This window comes from Rattus norvegicus, chromosome 6 (assembly GCF_036323735.1).
Source record: "Rattus norvegicus strain BN/NHsdMcwi chromosome 6, GRCr8, whole genome shotgun sequence".
NCBI lineage: Eukaryota > Metazoa > Chordata > Mammalia > Rodentia > Muridae > Rattus > Rattus norvegicus.
In genome coordinates this window covers 13012490-13027877 of record NC_086024.1, presented here as the reverse complement: position 1 = coordinate 13027877, position 15388 = coordinate 13012490, and the positions used below count along the sequence as shown (strand labels likewise).

General features: G+C 49.0%; 1 protein-coding gene across 1 annotated transcript in view; it reads left to right on the top strand.

The window, feature by feature from the left end:
- The first annotated feature begins 12503 nt into the window (after positions 1-12503).
- Positions 12504-15388, top strand: part of Ttc7a (tetratricopeptide repeat domain 7A) — a 102553-nt gene continuing 99668 nt past the window's right edge. Inside the window, exon 1 of the mRNA NM_001100756.1 lies at positions 12504-12939. Coding sequence (NP_001094226.1) covers positions 12753-12939 — 187 coding nt within the window. The 5' untranslated portion in view covers positions 12504-12752. The remainder of the gene's footprint in view (positions 12940-15388) is intronic.

The following is a 15388-nucleotide window of genomic DNA, read 5'->3' as shown; positions in this document are numbered from 1 at the left end:
CCCTGGAGCGTCCAGGCGTGCGAGTTGCTAGGCAACCCTGAAGCCCCGGGAAGAGGCACCACAGGAGTTTTGGGCTGCAGGATACGGAGGAGCGGACTCAGAGGTTGGCCAGCCTCGCCTTCTCTATTCTTTGACCGTGCTCTTGCCCCTCTCCCCGCACTTCACACCGAAGAAGAGTGTAAAACCCCTAACTCCTGTCCAATGAGGCAGCCGGTGCCCGCCAAGGACCCTGCGTTTCCATGAATGACCTGCTTCCGTTTTTTCTTTGCTCTATTCCTGAGCCACAGCCTCAAGCTCCAAGACTTATGGGCGACCCAGCTAGTAAAGTTCCTGAAATCGGCTGGTTTTGTTTTCTTTACTTTTTAAATTTATGTACATTGGTGTCCGACCAGAGAGTGTGGGATCCCCTGAACTGGAGTTAGACAGTTGTGAGGTGCCATGTGGGTGGTGGGGACTGAAAAGCCAGTGCTCTTAATCACCTAGCCGAAACCGGGTGTTCTTTTCTAGAGAAGACAATATACTTTCAAAAAACGATCCTGCCCTTTACTCCTAACAAAACTGTCTTTCAGTGAATGTGTATAAATCCAGATGGATACAGGATTGTACATTTTAAAATACCTTCTCTCCTTTGTATCCATGAAGATACATAATCTTTTTTTTTTAGCTGCTCCTACATCAAAAGGGGAGAGAGATTATATCAAAGCCTTCCCTACTTCCTTGAGGCCTTGAAAATTGGCCAACAGCACCGCCTTTGTCCCACTTCCAAGATTAAGGTTTCAACATTATCCTATAGGGAGAGAAAAACCTCTTAGTCCCTAAGATATTAACACAACATTCCATCTCATTCTGAAGCTTAGATTAGTTTGATCCAGTTCGTTCCGGGTACTCTGCGCCTCCATCCAGACTGCATTCTACCTACGCTCCATTGTCTTGGGAGCTATAAATACAGGTAGTTTATGGCCCTTTAAGAAACTCAGTAACTGGGGTTGGGGATTTAGCTTAGTGGTAGAGCCCTTGCCTAGGAAGCACAAGGCCCTGGGTTCGGTCCCCAGCTCCGAAAAAAAAGAACCAAAAAAAAAAAAAAAAAAAAAAGAAACTCAGTGACTAGGAACTGGACTGAGGGTAGCCTGGAACTCCTGATCCTCTGTCCTTCACCTTCCACCTCCCAGACCTACCTTTCTGTTTGGTTTGGTTTGGTTTAGTTTGGTTTGGTTTGGTTTGGTTTTTTGAGACAGGAGCTCTGTGTAGCTCTGGCTGTTCTGGAACTTGCTGTGGACTAGGCTGACCTCAGACGCAGATCCACGTGCTTCTGCCTCCCAAGTGATGGGATTAAAGGTCTGTGCCACCACAGCCTGGCTCAGACTTTTGTCTAATAAGCACTTGCCACCAAGCTAGGTACTCCATCTTTTCTGCCTGACCATTCTTACCTGCACAGATATTTGTCCTCTGGTTCTTTCCCATAATGCAATTGAAAAGGCAATCTCCAGGCAAACCAGGGGTCTCTTCTGGCTTGTTTATTTGTTGCACTCAAACATCCTGTGGTGGTTAGAATAGGTTTGGCCTCCATTATCTCCCATGTTTCAATGCTTGACCTGTAGAGAGTGGCACAATTAAGAGGTACAGCCTTGTTGGAGTGGGTATGGCCCTGTTGGAGGAAATGTGTCACTGTGGAGACAGGTTAGAGGTCTTCTATGCTCCAGCTATGCTCAGGGTGACACACACACTCCTTTTGCTGCCTGTGGATGAAGATGTAGAACTCTCAGCTCCTTCAGTCCCATGTCTCCCTGCACACTGCCATGCTTCCCTCCGAGATAATGGTCTAAACCTCTGAAACTAAGCCATCCCCAATTAAATGTTTTCCTTTATAAGAGGTGCCATGGTCATGGTGTCTCTTCACAGCAATAAAGCCCTAAGGCACAGCCACACTTGTAAGCATTTCCTTTTGTTTTCCGACATCTGTGCCTGTTCTATCTGTTCGACCAGGGTCGCATCCTCTGTCGATGTACAAATAAAAGGGTGCCAAGGGGCAGAGTGCCTTCATCCAGTGACTTCATCTAGTCCTACGCTTGAAAACCCAGTTGTATGCAGACAACTCTCAAGGTCTTATATGTATATGTGATGTTTGTACGTGTCCATGTGGGTGTGGGCATTTGCTTACGTATGGATGCCATAAATCTACAGTGAATGCCTTCTTCTGTCCTCCTCGTGTTTTGAGACAGTCTCTCAGTGAACCTGGCATTCATCAGTTTGGCAAGGCTGGCTGAGCAGCCAGTGAGCTCCAGGGATGTTCCTGTCTCCGAGCCCCTCTTCTACCACTGGCATTACAGACACTTTCAACCATGCCAGGCTCTTAGGTGGGTGCCAAGCTCAGGTCTTCTTGCTTGGATGGCAAAACATTCCCAAGTGAGCCGTCTTTCCCTGTAATTCCTGGTACCTCCTTGTCAGCTCCATTTGAAAGCTACCTGGCATTCTAGGCTGAAGAACCCCTTGCAGAACTTTATCCTTATCCTCAAACCCATGTTTCTGCCAGGCCTGTCTGTTGTAGCAATGTCACTGATATTCACTTAGTTGTTCGAGTTGAATTCTTGGAGGTCTTCTGATTCCATTGCCTTTGTATACAATCTTTCAGGAAATCTCCTTGTGCTATCAAAATATAAAGCTTTAAAACACATTTTATCCCTCTCCTAGTTTCCTGTGATCTACTGCTAGGAGCCATCGTGGAGTTGCTAAGGGTGTCCCAGAAATGGCTTGCACACGATCTGTCTGCTTCCATCCATTTCTGCCCAAGCTTGGTCCGTGGCTGAGACACCACCTCTGTGACTTTTGTGGCTGTCCAGCAACTTGGGGACAAATCCAAGTAGAGATTAAGGGAACTGACGACGGTGGAACTGGAAATTTGAGGACCCTTTTTAACAACTGTGAAACTCTTAAGTGGCTGTCGGTCTCTTGCTGGACCTTGAACACAGTCCAGCTGTCAAACACTGTTGTATTCTAAGAGAACGATCCAGAATATTGGCGAATGTCAACCTTTGTTAGTAATGTTCTGCAAAATCCTTCAAAGGAACGGCAAATCTAGGTTAGAAGCTGTTGGGTTTGAAAGTACAGATTAAAGAGGCTCTTGGTCTGCAACCCGTGAATTGAACTGGCCAGGAGCCACATGAGCTGAAGCCTGCTGTGGGATTTAAATGACCCATTTCTTTTGTGTGCTTAAGTCCCGACAAGCACAAGTGGAGAAAGAAAAAAAAAATCTTTATTATGAGACAAGACTGCAGCCCGGAGCAGCAACTAGACAGCAAATCGGTAGCGTATCTTTCCACAGACGTGATTTTGAATTGCCTGAAAATGATGTATTGTCTATGGAGAGGATTTCAGGGCGAGGAGAATGGGGTGAAGATAGTACTTCCACTTATAACCCCCCGTGTTTCTGGTTCACAACTGTAAGTGAAGGATTGGTGGACACGAGGAGAAATGCAGTTTGCAGTCATTACAGACAGTGCTGCTTTTCAGCATGTATCTTGTGGCAATCTGCTCACAGCGGGAAAGCATGAAGTATTTAATACAAGGCAATTCAAGGACTCTAGGTGAGCTATTTCAGCAGGGTTACTTACACATTGACCAGACAGCTAATAGATTTCTGAATCGTGTGTCTTCAAATTTCAAGCCTGGTCGACAACATGCTGCTGCTGCTCACCCCTATGCTACTCCCCAGACCCCAGGATTCTCTCCAGCCAGGAGCAACTAACCGGTGTGCTGTAGAATTAGAAGACAGATTAGGGCAGGGCTTCTGCCCTCCTCCTAAGAAGTAGCCCCCTTGCCCCTGAAGAAACCCCTGTATTTATTTCCCTGTCGGCAGTAGGGGTGAATTGCTGACTGAAGGACTGTGTTTTCCATTCTCTGCTCTTTTGAATGGAAGGAAGCGTTTGCCATCTGTTCACTGCACATTGAATGGGTTTCCCCACAGGCTTATTTACACTGTGTTTATGTACAGCATAGACAAAGAAAATTACGTGCACAGAAAAATGTCCCAATGGATGACGAGGTGGCTTGGTGGTTAGGAGCACTTGTTCTTACAGATGACGTGTGTTCAGTTCCCAGCACCCACGTGGTGGCTCACAACCATCTGTAACTCCAGTTCCAGATCTGATGCACTCCTCAGGTTTCCACTGGCACCCATGCGATGCACAAACATACATGCATTCAAAACACATGTACACATTTTAAAAATTGTACTTTAATTCACTGAGTTTTCAGAAGTTGAATGTGTCCATAAGATCCAGCACCAGAACAAGAATTGGAATATTACCAGCATGCCATGTGTGGCAGCACATGCCTTTGATCCCAGTACTAGGGAGGCAGAGGCAGGCAGAGCCCTCAGTTTGAGGCTAGCCTGGTCTACAAAGTGAGTTCCAGGACAGCCAGGGCAACACAGAAACCCTGTCTTGAAAAAACTAAACTAAACCAAATGTCACTCTCTCCAGAGGCACCTGGTACCCTGCCTTCTAACACCGTAAGGTACTTTTATTAGTTTATTTCTCTCCTGTAAATAGAATCACACACTACATACTCTTTTGTCTGTGGCTCCTTTGCTAAGCATGTTTTTTAAAAGATACAGTCTTGCTGTGTTTCCCTGAGGGGTCTGGAACTCTCTCCGTAGACCAAGCTGGCCTCTAACTCACAGACACCCACCAGCCTCTGCCTACTGAGAGCTAGATACTCAGCATACTCAGATACTCAGCAAAATTTAGAGATCCATCCATGTTGGTGGAGTTTAAAATCACTCCGTCTCATTTCTGAACACCGTTCCACGGTGTGTGTGTGTGTGTGTGTGTGTGTGTGTGTGTGTGTGTGCATACACTGCACACTGTTGTGCTACTAGTGGACACCCAGGGAAGCTTCCAGTGTTAGGCGGTTACAAATAATTCTACTCTGAACCTGTAGAGCATGTAAGTCTTTTTGCTGCACACATGTTCACATTTCTGTTTTGTCTAGGAGAACGGCTGACATGTAGGAAATGCCGATGTTCTTCTTTGTCCAATACAACCAAGGTGTTTCCAGGAGACAGAGCACACAGGAGCTCCGTTGTCCCACGAATCCACGACCCTTGGTACTTCCCATCCTTTAGCAAGGCTCTTTAGCTTAAATTCCTGGAAACTGTAGCTAGGGCTGAAATGGGAGTGCTGTGATCTGAATATGGTTTGTCCCTGCAGAGGTCAGGCTGAAATTTAATTACCACTATGGCAGTGTTAGGGGAGGACCTTTAAAACGTGTTCAGTCATTAAGAAGGAGTAATGTCTTTGGAGGATGGTTGATTCTTGTGGGACTGGATTAATTAACTCGAGAGAGCTGGCGGTTATAAAGAAAGCTGCACTCAGGTTTTGTTTCCTTTGCAAGGGCCAACTTGTCATGTCTTCCACTTTCGGCCTCAAATTGAGGCCTCAGAAGGCCAGCGGTGCTGTCACACTCTAGATCTTCCTAACATCTGGAGCCAGGAGCCAGGATAGACCTCATTCCTTTAGAAAGTATCTAGACTTGGGAATTTTATTCTGGCAACATAAAACGGCCTAAAATGTGGGCCTGCGTTCTGTATAGAGAGAACCTGGACTCCCAGGACGTGTAGGAACTGGTGAGACACTAGGGCTAACGCCTTTGTGGGTGCAAGTTCACAGAAGAGGAATGTGCATGGATTTCAGACAAGCACAAAGCAAACCCCCTTCCGTCCTGCCCACGTTACAACAGAAGCTAAACGCATTGGAGATCTTTCCATCTTTTCTCTCCTGCTAGAGGACCAAGTGGCGCAGTTCTAGGGAGAACACGTGGCACTTGAGAAATCTGCTTTTCTGATAGCTGAATGGTGGCTGCTACAGCTGTTTCTCTCAGAGATGGGGATAGAGAGGTGGTCCCCTTCCACCTTGAAGAGGAACGGAGAGCAACCTTAGAAAGTCTGGCCCAGTGCTGCAGAGCTGTTGAACCAGTACCAGCAGCTGCCTCCTTGCATTAATCTTGGATCCGGGAGAGGACTCTTAATTGGTTTATGACCGTTACTTGCAGTTGAAGGCATCCTCAAGCAATTCAAAGGTTAAACAAGATGCAGGTGAACCTGTGTGAACTGAATTTACCACATTGTGGACGTTCAAACCACAATTTAGGCAGAGAGCATGCAATAACTTTAAAAACAGAAGATTAGGGTTTATAAAAATTCACTAAGTTATGGGCTGATAAATTTGAAGGTTTGATGGAGGTATCAAGATAGGCCAGAAGTATCACAGGAAGGGATAAATGAAAGGACAAACTTTCTAATGAGAGTTCCCATATCTGGGCATCCCTCTTTTGGTCCTCTTCTTAGGGAAGTTTCTCATCGGAGAGAGAAAATAAGTCAATGAGAGGAGGTCACAGAAGATGTTTTGTAGGAAAATTTTCTTTGGAAACGCGTTAAAGCTACCTGGTTCTGTCTTCTGTATTCTAGGATAAGGACTTGAAGAATTTATAGGGCGGTCCCTTGTGTTAGAAACACATGCTAGCCTGGTTCTGAGAAAGGTGAGAGGTCATGAGAGAGGAGAGAGGAGGGCCGGGGTACAGATTGAGCTCACTGAGAGCAGTTCAAGTGAGACAAGACTCCTAGGGACCAGGCAAAATAAGTGACTATGGGGTGCTCAGATGTAAATGGTACACTTACTCAGGGAACATCTGCTTATGTTCAGGGAACATCTGCTCAGGGAGCATCTGCTCAGGGACATCTGCTTAGGGAACATCTGCTCAGGGAACATCTGCTCAGGGAACACCTACTCAGGGAGCACCTGCCCAGGAACACCTGCTCAGAAACATCTGCTCAGGGAACACCTGCTCAGGGAACATCTGATCAGGAACACCTGCCCAGGAACACCTGCTCAGAAACATCTGCTCAGGGAACACCTGCTCAGGGAACATCTGATCAGGAACACCTGCTCAAGGAACACCTGCTCAGGGAACACCTGCCCAGAGAATACCTGCTCAGGAACATCAGGAACATCTGCTCAGGAACACCTGCTCAGGGAACATCTGCTCAGGGAACATCTGCTCAGGGAACATCTGCTCAGGGAACACCTGCTCAGGGAACACCTGCTCAGGGAACACCTGCTCAGGGAACATCTTGGAAGGAGGAGTGGTTAGAATGTAAGAGCCAGAGGAGGGAGAGGGAGGGCTCTATGAAATGTTCTCTTCCAGACGTGATATGACCACTGTACAAATGACCTCACAGTAGCTAGGTGACCTGCACATGATCCAGCCAACAAAATGAGTTAGCATCTAACAGAGCACTAACTAGATTCAATGAATTACAGAAATAAAAAGAAAAATAGAGGTCTGGTGGGGAAATGGAAAGGTGGGGAAGAATACAGAAGACAGGGAGGAAAATAATACTATGGATGTCTGAAAAAAAATAGGGAACCATATGATTAACTATCTAAAAATAAGTCCTAAAATGCATGTAATTCCAAGTCTACACACAAAATTTTCACTTAAACTATAGTTATAGTGTGTGTGTGTGTGTGTGTGTGTGTGTGTGTGTGTGTGTGTAATAAAGTGTAATATAGTGGAGTGGAGTGTAGATTAAATTTCTTATCTGGGTAAAATGTACACCTGTTACTATGGCCCTTAGTTGGCCCCCACAGGTAGGAGGCAAGTCCATATTGCTGAAAACAACATATACTTCAGGGTTCCCTGAGCTGGAGCTGACCTGACTGCTATCTCCCTGAGGACTGGATTTCACAGTTCTTCCTGGCTATGGCACTTATGAACCACCATGACCAGCATGGCGCCACAATCCTAAGAGTGGTGCACATACCTTGGCAGTAACCAACAACTCTTCATCGGCCTTAAGACCTGTTCTCAAGAGGTAAACTGTGCCTGATAATGGAAGCCTAGCCACTCCTCGGGGCTAGTGAAGTCGCAGACACCAGAAGATAACCTACAATCACTATTTCTTTACTAACAGCACAATCCCTAACTACATTCCATGTCCTTAGGGTGTCTGATCTACAGCCACAGCTTGTCTGCCTCCTGTTCCCTCCCGGTTTAGTGTGCATCCACAGAGGAAGCATCCAGCATGACAAATGTGGACCAGATATCAATTCTGACTGCCATGGGGAAAACTGTATCTTTGTTTAAAGCTTGTTTCATTTTGCCAGCGAGTTCAGGAGAATCTTTCCAAACGCTCTTTCTGCAGGAACTGTGGAAATGTCTGGCTGTGAGCCCCTGAGTCCCTGAGTCCCTGAGCCCCTGAGCCCCTGAGCCCCTGAGCCCCTGAGCCCCTGAGCCCGAGTCCCACCAACCTCAGGGTCTGATGCTTTTGTGCCTTCCTTGAGCTGTAGTTTGTCTGGACCAGACATCTGACATGCAAGGGTGTGCACCTGACTCTCTAAATTGCATCCTTCTATGATACGACAGTTTAGGGTTGAATTTAAAATTACAGCGGTTACTTCAACAAACTTCTGATATGAACAAAATTCACTTGAGAGGTGCATTAGAACAGAGGGGAATAAAAACACACCCAAGAGTCTTCATTTGTTTATAGTAGCGTAAGGAAGCACCCAAAGGAATCAGATTCCAAAGTGATTTGTGAATGGATTCCTTGACCAAAGCAAAAATAAACCATCAACAGCAGAAAACTATCTTTGAGGTCATCCCGCACCACAGTTCAACCCTTCCGTTCTCTTCTCCTGCCGCCCTGCAAGCCCCCACCCCATCCGGTTCTCCCTCTGGCCCTTCCTTTCTCTTGGATAGCCAGATGCCACAACTTAGCTCTTAAAGATAAACTTCCACTAGAATACAGGGAGAAAGTCTGCATGGTCCAGTTAAGTTTTGATTTCATTCTCAATTAAAGCCGCTGTGCACTGTAGAGGAATTTAGCACTGTTTGGGGAGTATATCATCAAGGTATACTAATTAGTGCATTTGATACTTGGTACTTCAGACGCAGAAAGTTCAATAAAAAAACAAAGGAAGATCCTCTATAGTGACTTAAAAGAAACTGAATTTCATTTAAAAATAAGGTTTAGGATGGCGTGGGTTTTGGTCTGGGTCTGTTGAAGGCCATCTTCCCATTTGGCTAAGAGAGGAGTCAAAGGAGCCTTCAGGGAGAGCCTTGGACCTGACAGTGGATAGGTAGCATTTAGCAGGTCAGGAAGCAGGAGTGCTCTAGCTATTCTGCTTCTGTGAGTAGCTTCAAACCATAAAGGGATTTAATATGAAAGCAGAAGCTAAAGTGAGAACTATCCTTGCAACCAGGCCTCCGAAACAGGCAGGATATTTTGAAAGAGCCCAAGGACTCAGAAACTGAAAGTGGGTGTTCGAGAGGGGCGAGTCACAAGAAAGAGCGCTCCAGTTCACATTTTACCCTTAAACCCACAAGAGAATGAGCCCCTAAAGATCAAAAGACATCCTTTCAAATTATTGATTGACATAGGTACGATGATATTGTCAAGAAGATACTCTCTACTTGCCCCCAGCGCCTAATCAGATGTCATTATGAGGTCCCAGGGCTTCTTCACAATTGTCATGTGCTTTTCCTGGTGTCTCTTTAGATTAAAAACAAACAAGGAACAACAACAACACCCTCGACAGTTCTCTTTGCCCTTTCCTGAGGAAATCGACATGGTTTCTGTGTCTTGGACTCACTGGGGTACCCTTCTCCTTTTCCCAAGTGCCCAACCAAGCTCCCAAGGGCCACAATGTTCCCTGGGACTCTTCTTATTCAACTGTGGATGACCTTTTCTGGACTCCTACAAAGAAGGAGACCTGTAAGACTGAGCCACCCCCCACTTACCTCTTTAGCTCAGAGAGGACCTAAGAGTGCCACACACAGGTTAATTTGTAAGGAAAGGTAAGATTTATTCTACAGAGATAAACCCTTATTTTTAGAAAACCAGGCACCCCAAGGTTCCCAGAAGAGAAAGAAGGCAACTACAAGGGTTTCTGACTCTCACTAACAACTACAGGCAGCGTGATCCCACCTTTACTGAATTTACTGAAATTTACTGACCTAACCAAGTCCCTAGTGACCAGTGGATCCAAGGCTTTTGGGGAGTTAAAAATAGCTCTTTAATACTGTGTGCTTCTGGGCCTACCTAAGTATCATAAACCTTTCAAGATCCAAGTACATAAACGGTCTGGCTGAGCCTTTATCTTCTTGACTGAACTCCGCCGGGCTAGAGGCGGCCTCGAAGGATGCAGTCAGAGCTCTCACTCTGCGGGCTGCTTTCACTCCTCATGCCTTCTGTTGCTCACTATAAGGTGCACACTTCTGCTCACTGTGGAGGTGCACACCGTTAGTATCAACAGTCAGGATACGTGGTCTACACAGCGAGTTTCAGGGCAGGCAGGGCAACATAGTGAGACCTGTTTCAAACAGAATATGAACCTGTCCCCTCACCTCATACTTCCTCCCACGAACTTCATTTTCTTTCTTAGAAACACTAGTGTCACTGTTGGGGCTCTTCTCCATGAGAAGCAATACAATCACTGGGAGACCATCATGATGTTGGCCAGTAGCTTTGGTAAGCTGGCATAAGAGCAGTCTTGACTAGAATTTATCCTAAATTCTTATCTGTGAGCTTCAAGATTTTTTTAAAAAATAACATCACTTTTTAAAAACTATCTTGCTATATATCTCAGGCTGGCCTCGAATTTTTTTTAATCCTCCTGCCTTTAGTTTGCAAATGCTATGATATCAAGCGTGCACCACCACGTCCAACGGACTCCACTGTTGTCTGCCTTTTATCTCAGCAGACATTATTAATTGTCAGAGCTCTGTGACTGCTTTGTTTGTTTTTTCCGATAGGTTTTCACTCTCTTGGAAAAAAAAATGTTGGTGATTAGAAGATGAGGGACTTGGCGCTGCTGGAAAAAAGCTGAGGTGTGATCAGGCATGTGGAGGAACACTTGCTTTGTACCTGAAGCATGAACTCTGCGTGTCCCCCCCCAAACTCCCGTGCCCATACTCAAGTTGATGATGACAGGGTCAAACAGACAAGTAGCAAAGCTCTCTGCAGCCAGTCCCCTAGTATTTGCCACCGTGGGTGACAAAGGAGTGGGAAGAAAGAGGGGGTTTCCTGTGTCTGTCAGTCTACCCTCCCCCCTTCTGTCAATTCTGCTGTTCTCTGCGGCTCCAGGGGTAACTCCCACGAACAATCTGGCTAGGTAAACTGAAAGTGCAATCTCAATACGCCCAAGTCAGTCTTTTTCACTCTTTCTTCCTCCTCCCCCCATCCCCCACTCTCCCGCCGCCTCGGTGAAACCTAGTTCTGCGTAACCCTACGTTCCTCACACAGGGTCGGGGACTTCCAGGGAAGAAGGAAGGGGGCTTCATTTAGGTCACACGGAATAGTTGGGGTTTTGATGGGGACCGGCCCTGATGATGGGCGTCAGAAGCCTGTGCTCTGATAAACCTGAAAATCTTGGTCTGTTCCGAAACTTGAGGCTGAGTATTTCCTGGCTACGAGACCTCCTGGAGAGGTAGGAAGCAGCAGCGGTCCGTTTTGGACTTCTGGGAGTCTACTGAAAAGCTTGCCTTGACCCTATCATCCTCGAAAAATTTCGGACTGGACCTCACAACAAGTGACTTGAGTTCAGGCCCTGGGGATTTTCAGAGTTGGCTGTGGTTTGAGCTACATCCTCAACTCCCAGGCTGGATTGACAGCTCTAGTTTCACCGAGGGCGGGGTCACGGTACTCGCCTTCTAGCCTGGGTTGTCCTGGCTCTTCCCTCCAAGCCCCGCCCTGAGTCCTTTGAACTTCTAGGCACCGCTGGCTTCAGAGCCAAGCCGAGCGGAGTCGGGCGCTCCCTGCAGTTCTGATCAGTCTTTAGACACCAAAATGAAGTAGCAGTAAGTGGAAAAGCAGCTGAGATCCTCTTTCAGGATCCCTCCAGAGTAGGGAGTCCGGTGGAAAGAGGAGTGCGGCAGTTAAAACAAGCATAAGCCCTCTCCGAGTTGGGGACATCCTAAGAGCTTAGGGACTTGCCCCGTCCAGTCTGTCCGCAGTCCCGCAGGTGCGGCGCGTTGCATCCGGCCGGGATCCCCAAGAGCCCGGGACTCGGGCTGTTCCGCAAGCCGCTCCTCGGATTTGTGACGTGCCGCAGGCTGTGGTGGTGACGGGGCCACCACACAAAGCCGGGCGGTCCGGGCGGAGGACCCCAGGCCGAGAGTCCTGAACGGGATGGGGAGGGAACGGGGAGCGAGGCGCCCCCGGGCGCCCGGGCTCCCCGCAGCATTAAAGTGAGCACTCAGCTAGCGGCGGGGGTCCGGCGGAGGGCGAGCCGAGATCGCCCAGCACGCGCTTGGCTTCTGTGGCCTCGCTGGCCGCTCGCGCGCCCAACCCGGCGAGGGATAGCCACGCCTACTTGGGGGTGGAGCCGCAGCCCGGGGAGGCTCCGCTGTTGGAGACGCCCAGGCCCGGGGCGGGGGCTGTGGCAGCAGCTGCAGTACCGGCGGCGACAGCAGCGTCAGGAGCTGCTTCAGCAGCGGCGGAGGCTGCTTCTGGACGGCTTGGGGTCGCGCAGCCGCAGCCCCAGTCCAGAGGCTCCAGGCGGTGCCCTGGGCGCTGCCGCCGCTGCTGCTGCTGCGGGTCTCCAGCCGCTACCCGGGCCCCCTCTGCCACCCGGGCCCCGGATGCCGTCTGCACTCCGGTCGAGCCTGCTGGAGAGTGCGCCCCAGCCTGGACGCCGCCCCCGGCCTGGTCTCCACTCCTCTGCCGCACCTCCCATGACAGCACCCGCTCGAAGATGGCTGCGAAGGGCGCGCACGGCACCCACCTGAAGGTGGAGAGCGAGATGGAGCGCTGCCGCGCTGAGGGCCAGTGGGACCGCATGTTCCAGCTGGTCCGGCATCTGCAGGTGCTGGGCATTTCCGGCGGCGGCAGTAGCAACCGGCGAAGCAGCCCGAGCGGCAGGTTCATCTCTCTGGACACCGGTGAGTGAGGGAAGGGCAGGTTCGCCCGGAGCGAACGCGCGAAAAGCACCGCCTCGTCCAGGAAGCGCGACTCGACCGACGGTCCCGAGCCGGCACTGGGCGCTACCCTTCAGCTTGCCGAGGCAGTTAGGAAACTCGTCTGTCCCAAGAGAAAATCGCTTTGCAGATTGGGTGTTTGAAGAGAAGAGAGAGAAAGAAAAGTTTGTGCTCTCTGCCTTTTAAGGTCACGTGGGTAACCCTACGGTGAAATGGAGGTTTCTGTAGGTATCAGAGAAGTGCATTGGACCGGACCCTTGCCTCCCTAAACTGCTGAAACTCCCTCGTGTTAAATTTGTTCCTCTGTGTCTTCTCTTATTTTCCCCTCAAATAAAATTGAGACCAAGCTCTGTCCACAGCAGACTTAGACCGAGGCGTTTGTTGAGCATTGGGTAGGTAGGTCGAAGAAGAGGCCGGTAAGCCTTAAGTTTCTTCGCTAGTGGCGGACACTGGCCCCATCCAGTCCTGGCAGCCTGTGGCTTTAGCAGCAGGGCTGGTTTAGCTGGGCTGGGTTCTTGTGCTGGGGCGGGAAAGCACCCTGATGGGGTGGAGGGAGAACCCCGCCCAGTCTCCAAACCCAGATCCTGTTTCGGGTGTCTTACTCTCTGCCTTGAGAGATGTTCGGAGCCCGCTGCGTGCACACAGCCACCTTTTCCGAAGGGGGTAGATAATAAGTCCGGATATAAAGAGTTTTCCAAAACCACCCAGCCCTGGACGCCTCTGTGGGAGCGATGGGATGATTATAACAACAGAAATACCTTGCTGTAATGTAGTGCTGCTTACTGTGTACCAGACAGCCCTCGCGACTTTCCTCACGACTCCTCCCAGCTCCTATTTATTTGCTGTAGTTATAGGTAGATAACTTCATCAGCCAGCCGATAAGTTCTGAAATCTGAACCTAGGTTTCTGAGTACATCGTTTCATTTGCGCTGTGTTCTCTCAAAGATGCATACCCTTGCAGAGCACTCCGGGTGGGTAAGAGGCAGGGTGGCAGGCAGTTGTGGCTTCGGTTGTAGAACTCAGAGGTAGGGCAGCCAGCTTCAGAGTGGCCGCAGACCTGGCAATAGACCTGCCTGGTGTTTGGGAAGGGCAAGGTCGTTTGTTTGCCCGAGGAAAGTCCTGAATGCAGGAATTCCAGGCCAAGAGGTCTGAGCATGGCAGAGGGCGTGGCTGGTCAGTTCCTCCCTGCTCCAGGGCACCAGCAAGAAGTGTACAGGAATCCTCTGGGCCGGTGATGGTGGGGCACACTCAGGTGTTGGTACCTGGTACCCCTTGGGAATTCGAGTGTGGTTGGCCTCACAAAGCCAGGTGCTGGGCCCCAGAAGGGAGGCAGAGCCTCCTTGCAACCCCTCGGGCCTGCTTTCCCTACATACTTCTTTAGCTCAGCACTTGGCTAATCAGTATCCCAGGAGGAAGACGTTTAGGGAGCTAAAGAATGGATTCAAAGATGGACTTTAAAATCCGACTGCAGGCCTGCGGGATTTGGTATCATGTGTCTGCAGTTCGATTGCATGGGAGGCGAAGGCAAAGGGCCATTCTGAATTTGTGGCCAGTCTGTGCTGTATGTGTATTGGTGAAATTCTTTCTAAAAAAGGAAGGAAGGAGGGAAGGAAGAAAGGAAGGGAGAAAAGAAAAGAAAAGAAAAACAAACCCCATGGAGCTAAGTGGCAGAGCCCCTTGGTTTGATGCCCACCACATTCAGTAACCACCACCACCAAAACCTTTGAGGACTTTGAAACGTAAATGCTGTGTTCCCAAACCCAATCGGGCCTTCTGTGGGACACTTTTGGGAGGCAGGCACAGCATCCGTTAACTTCCTACTAATGACCCTGTGAGGAGGGGAGCAGTTTCCTCCTTAGCTTGGGCATGGGGACACCAGGGTGCAGAGGTCACGTATGTGTATGTTTAGAACGTGTGTTCATTCATGCACGAGTCCTGGCCACAAGGCTGGCACTAGTGGGATGAGGAGGGACCTGGAGTTTGAGTTTTGAGTTGTTTTTGACAGTGAGTGGGAGATGTCGGGGGCGGGGGGGGGGCAGGGACGGACAGACCTGAACAGACACAGGGACACACACACACACGTGGGGAGGATGGACAACACGACTGAGCAGTAAGAACAGATGGCCTCCCTGCTCAGCTCTGTGGATGACTTTTCTTGAATTGTTAAATTTACTCCATCCCAACCTACACAACATATACTTTGTGCACTGCAAACACACACACACACACACCACCACCACCACCACCACCACCACCACACGAGGAAGGAAGGCAGACAGTGCCCAGAACATGCAAGAGCACTTTTGATTGACAGCTATTTCTCTTTCTCCAGATTCTATAGTTACTCAGAGAATAGGAGCCTCTTTTGGGGGGAAAAAAAGTCATGTAGGCTCATCCCCCTATCTGCAGCCTA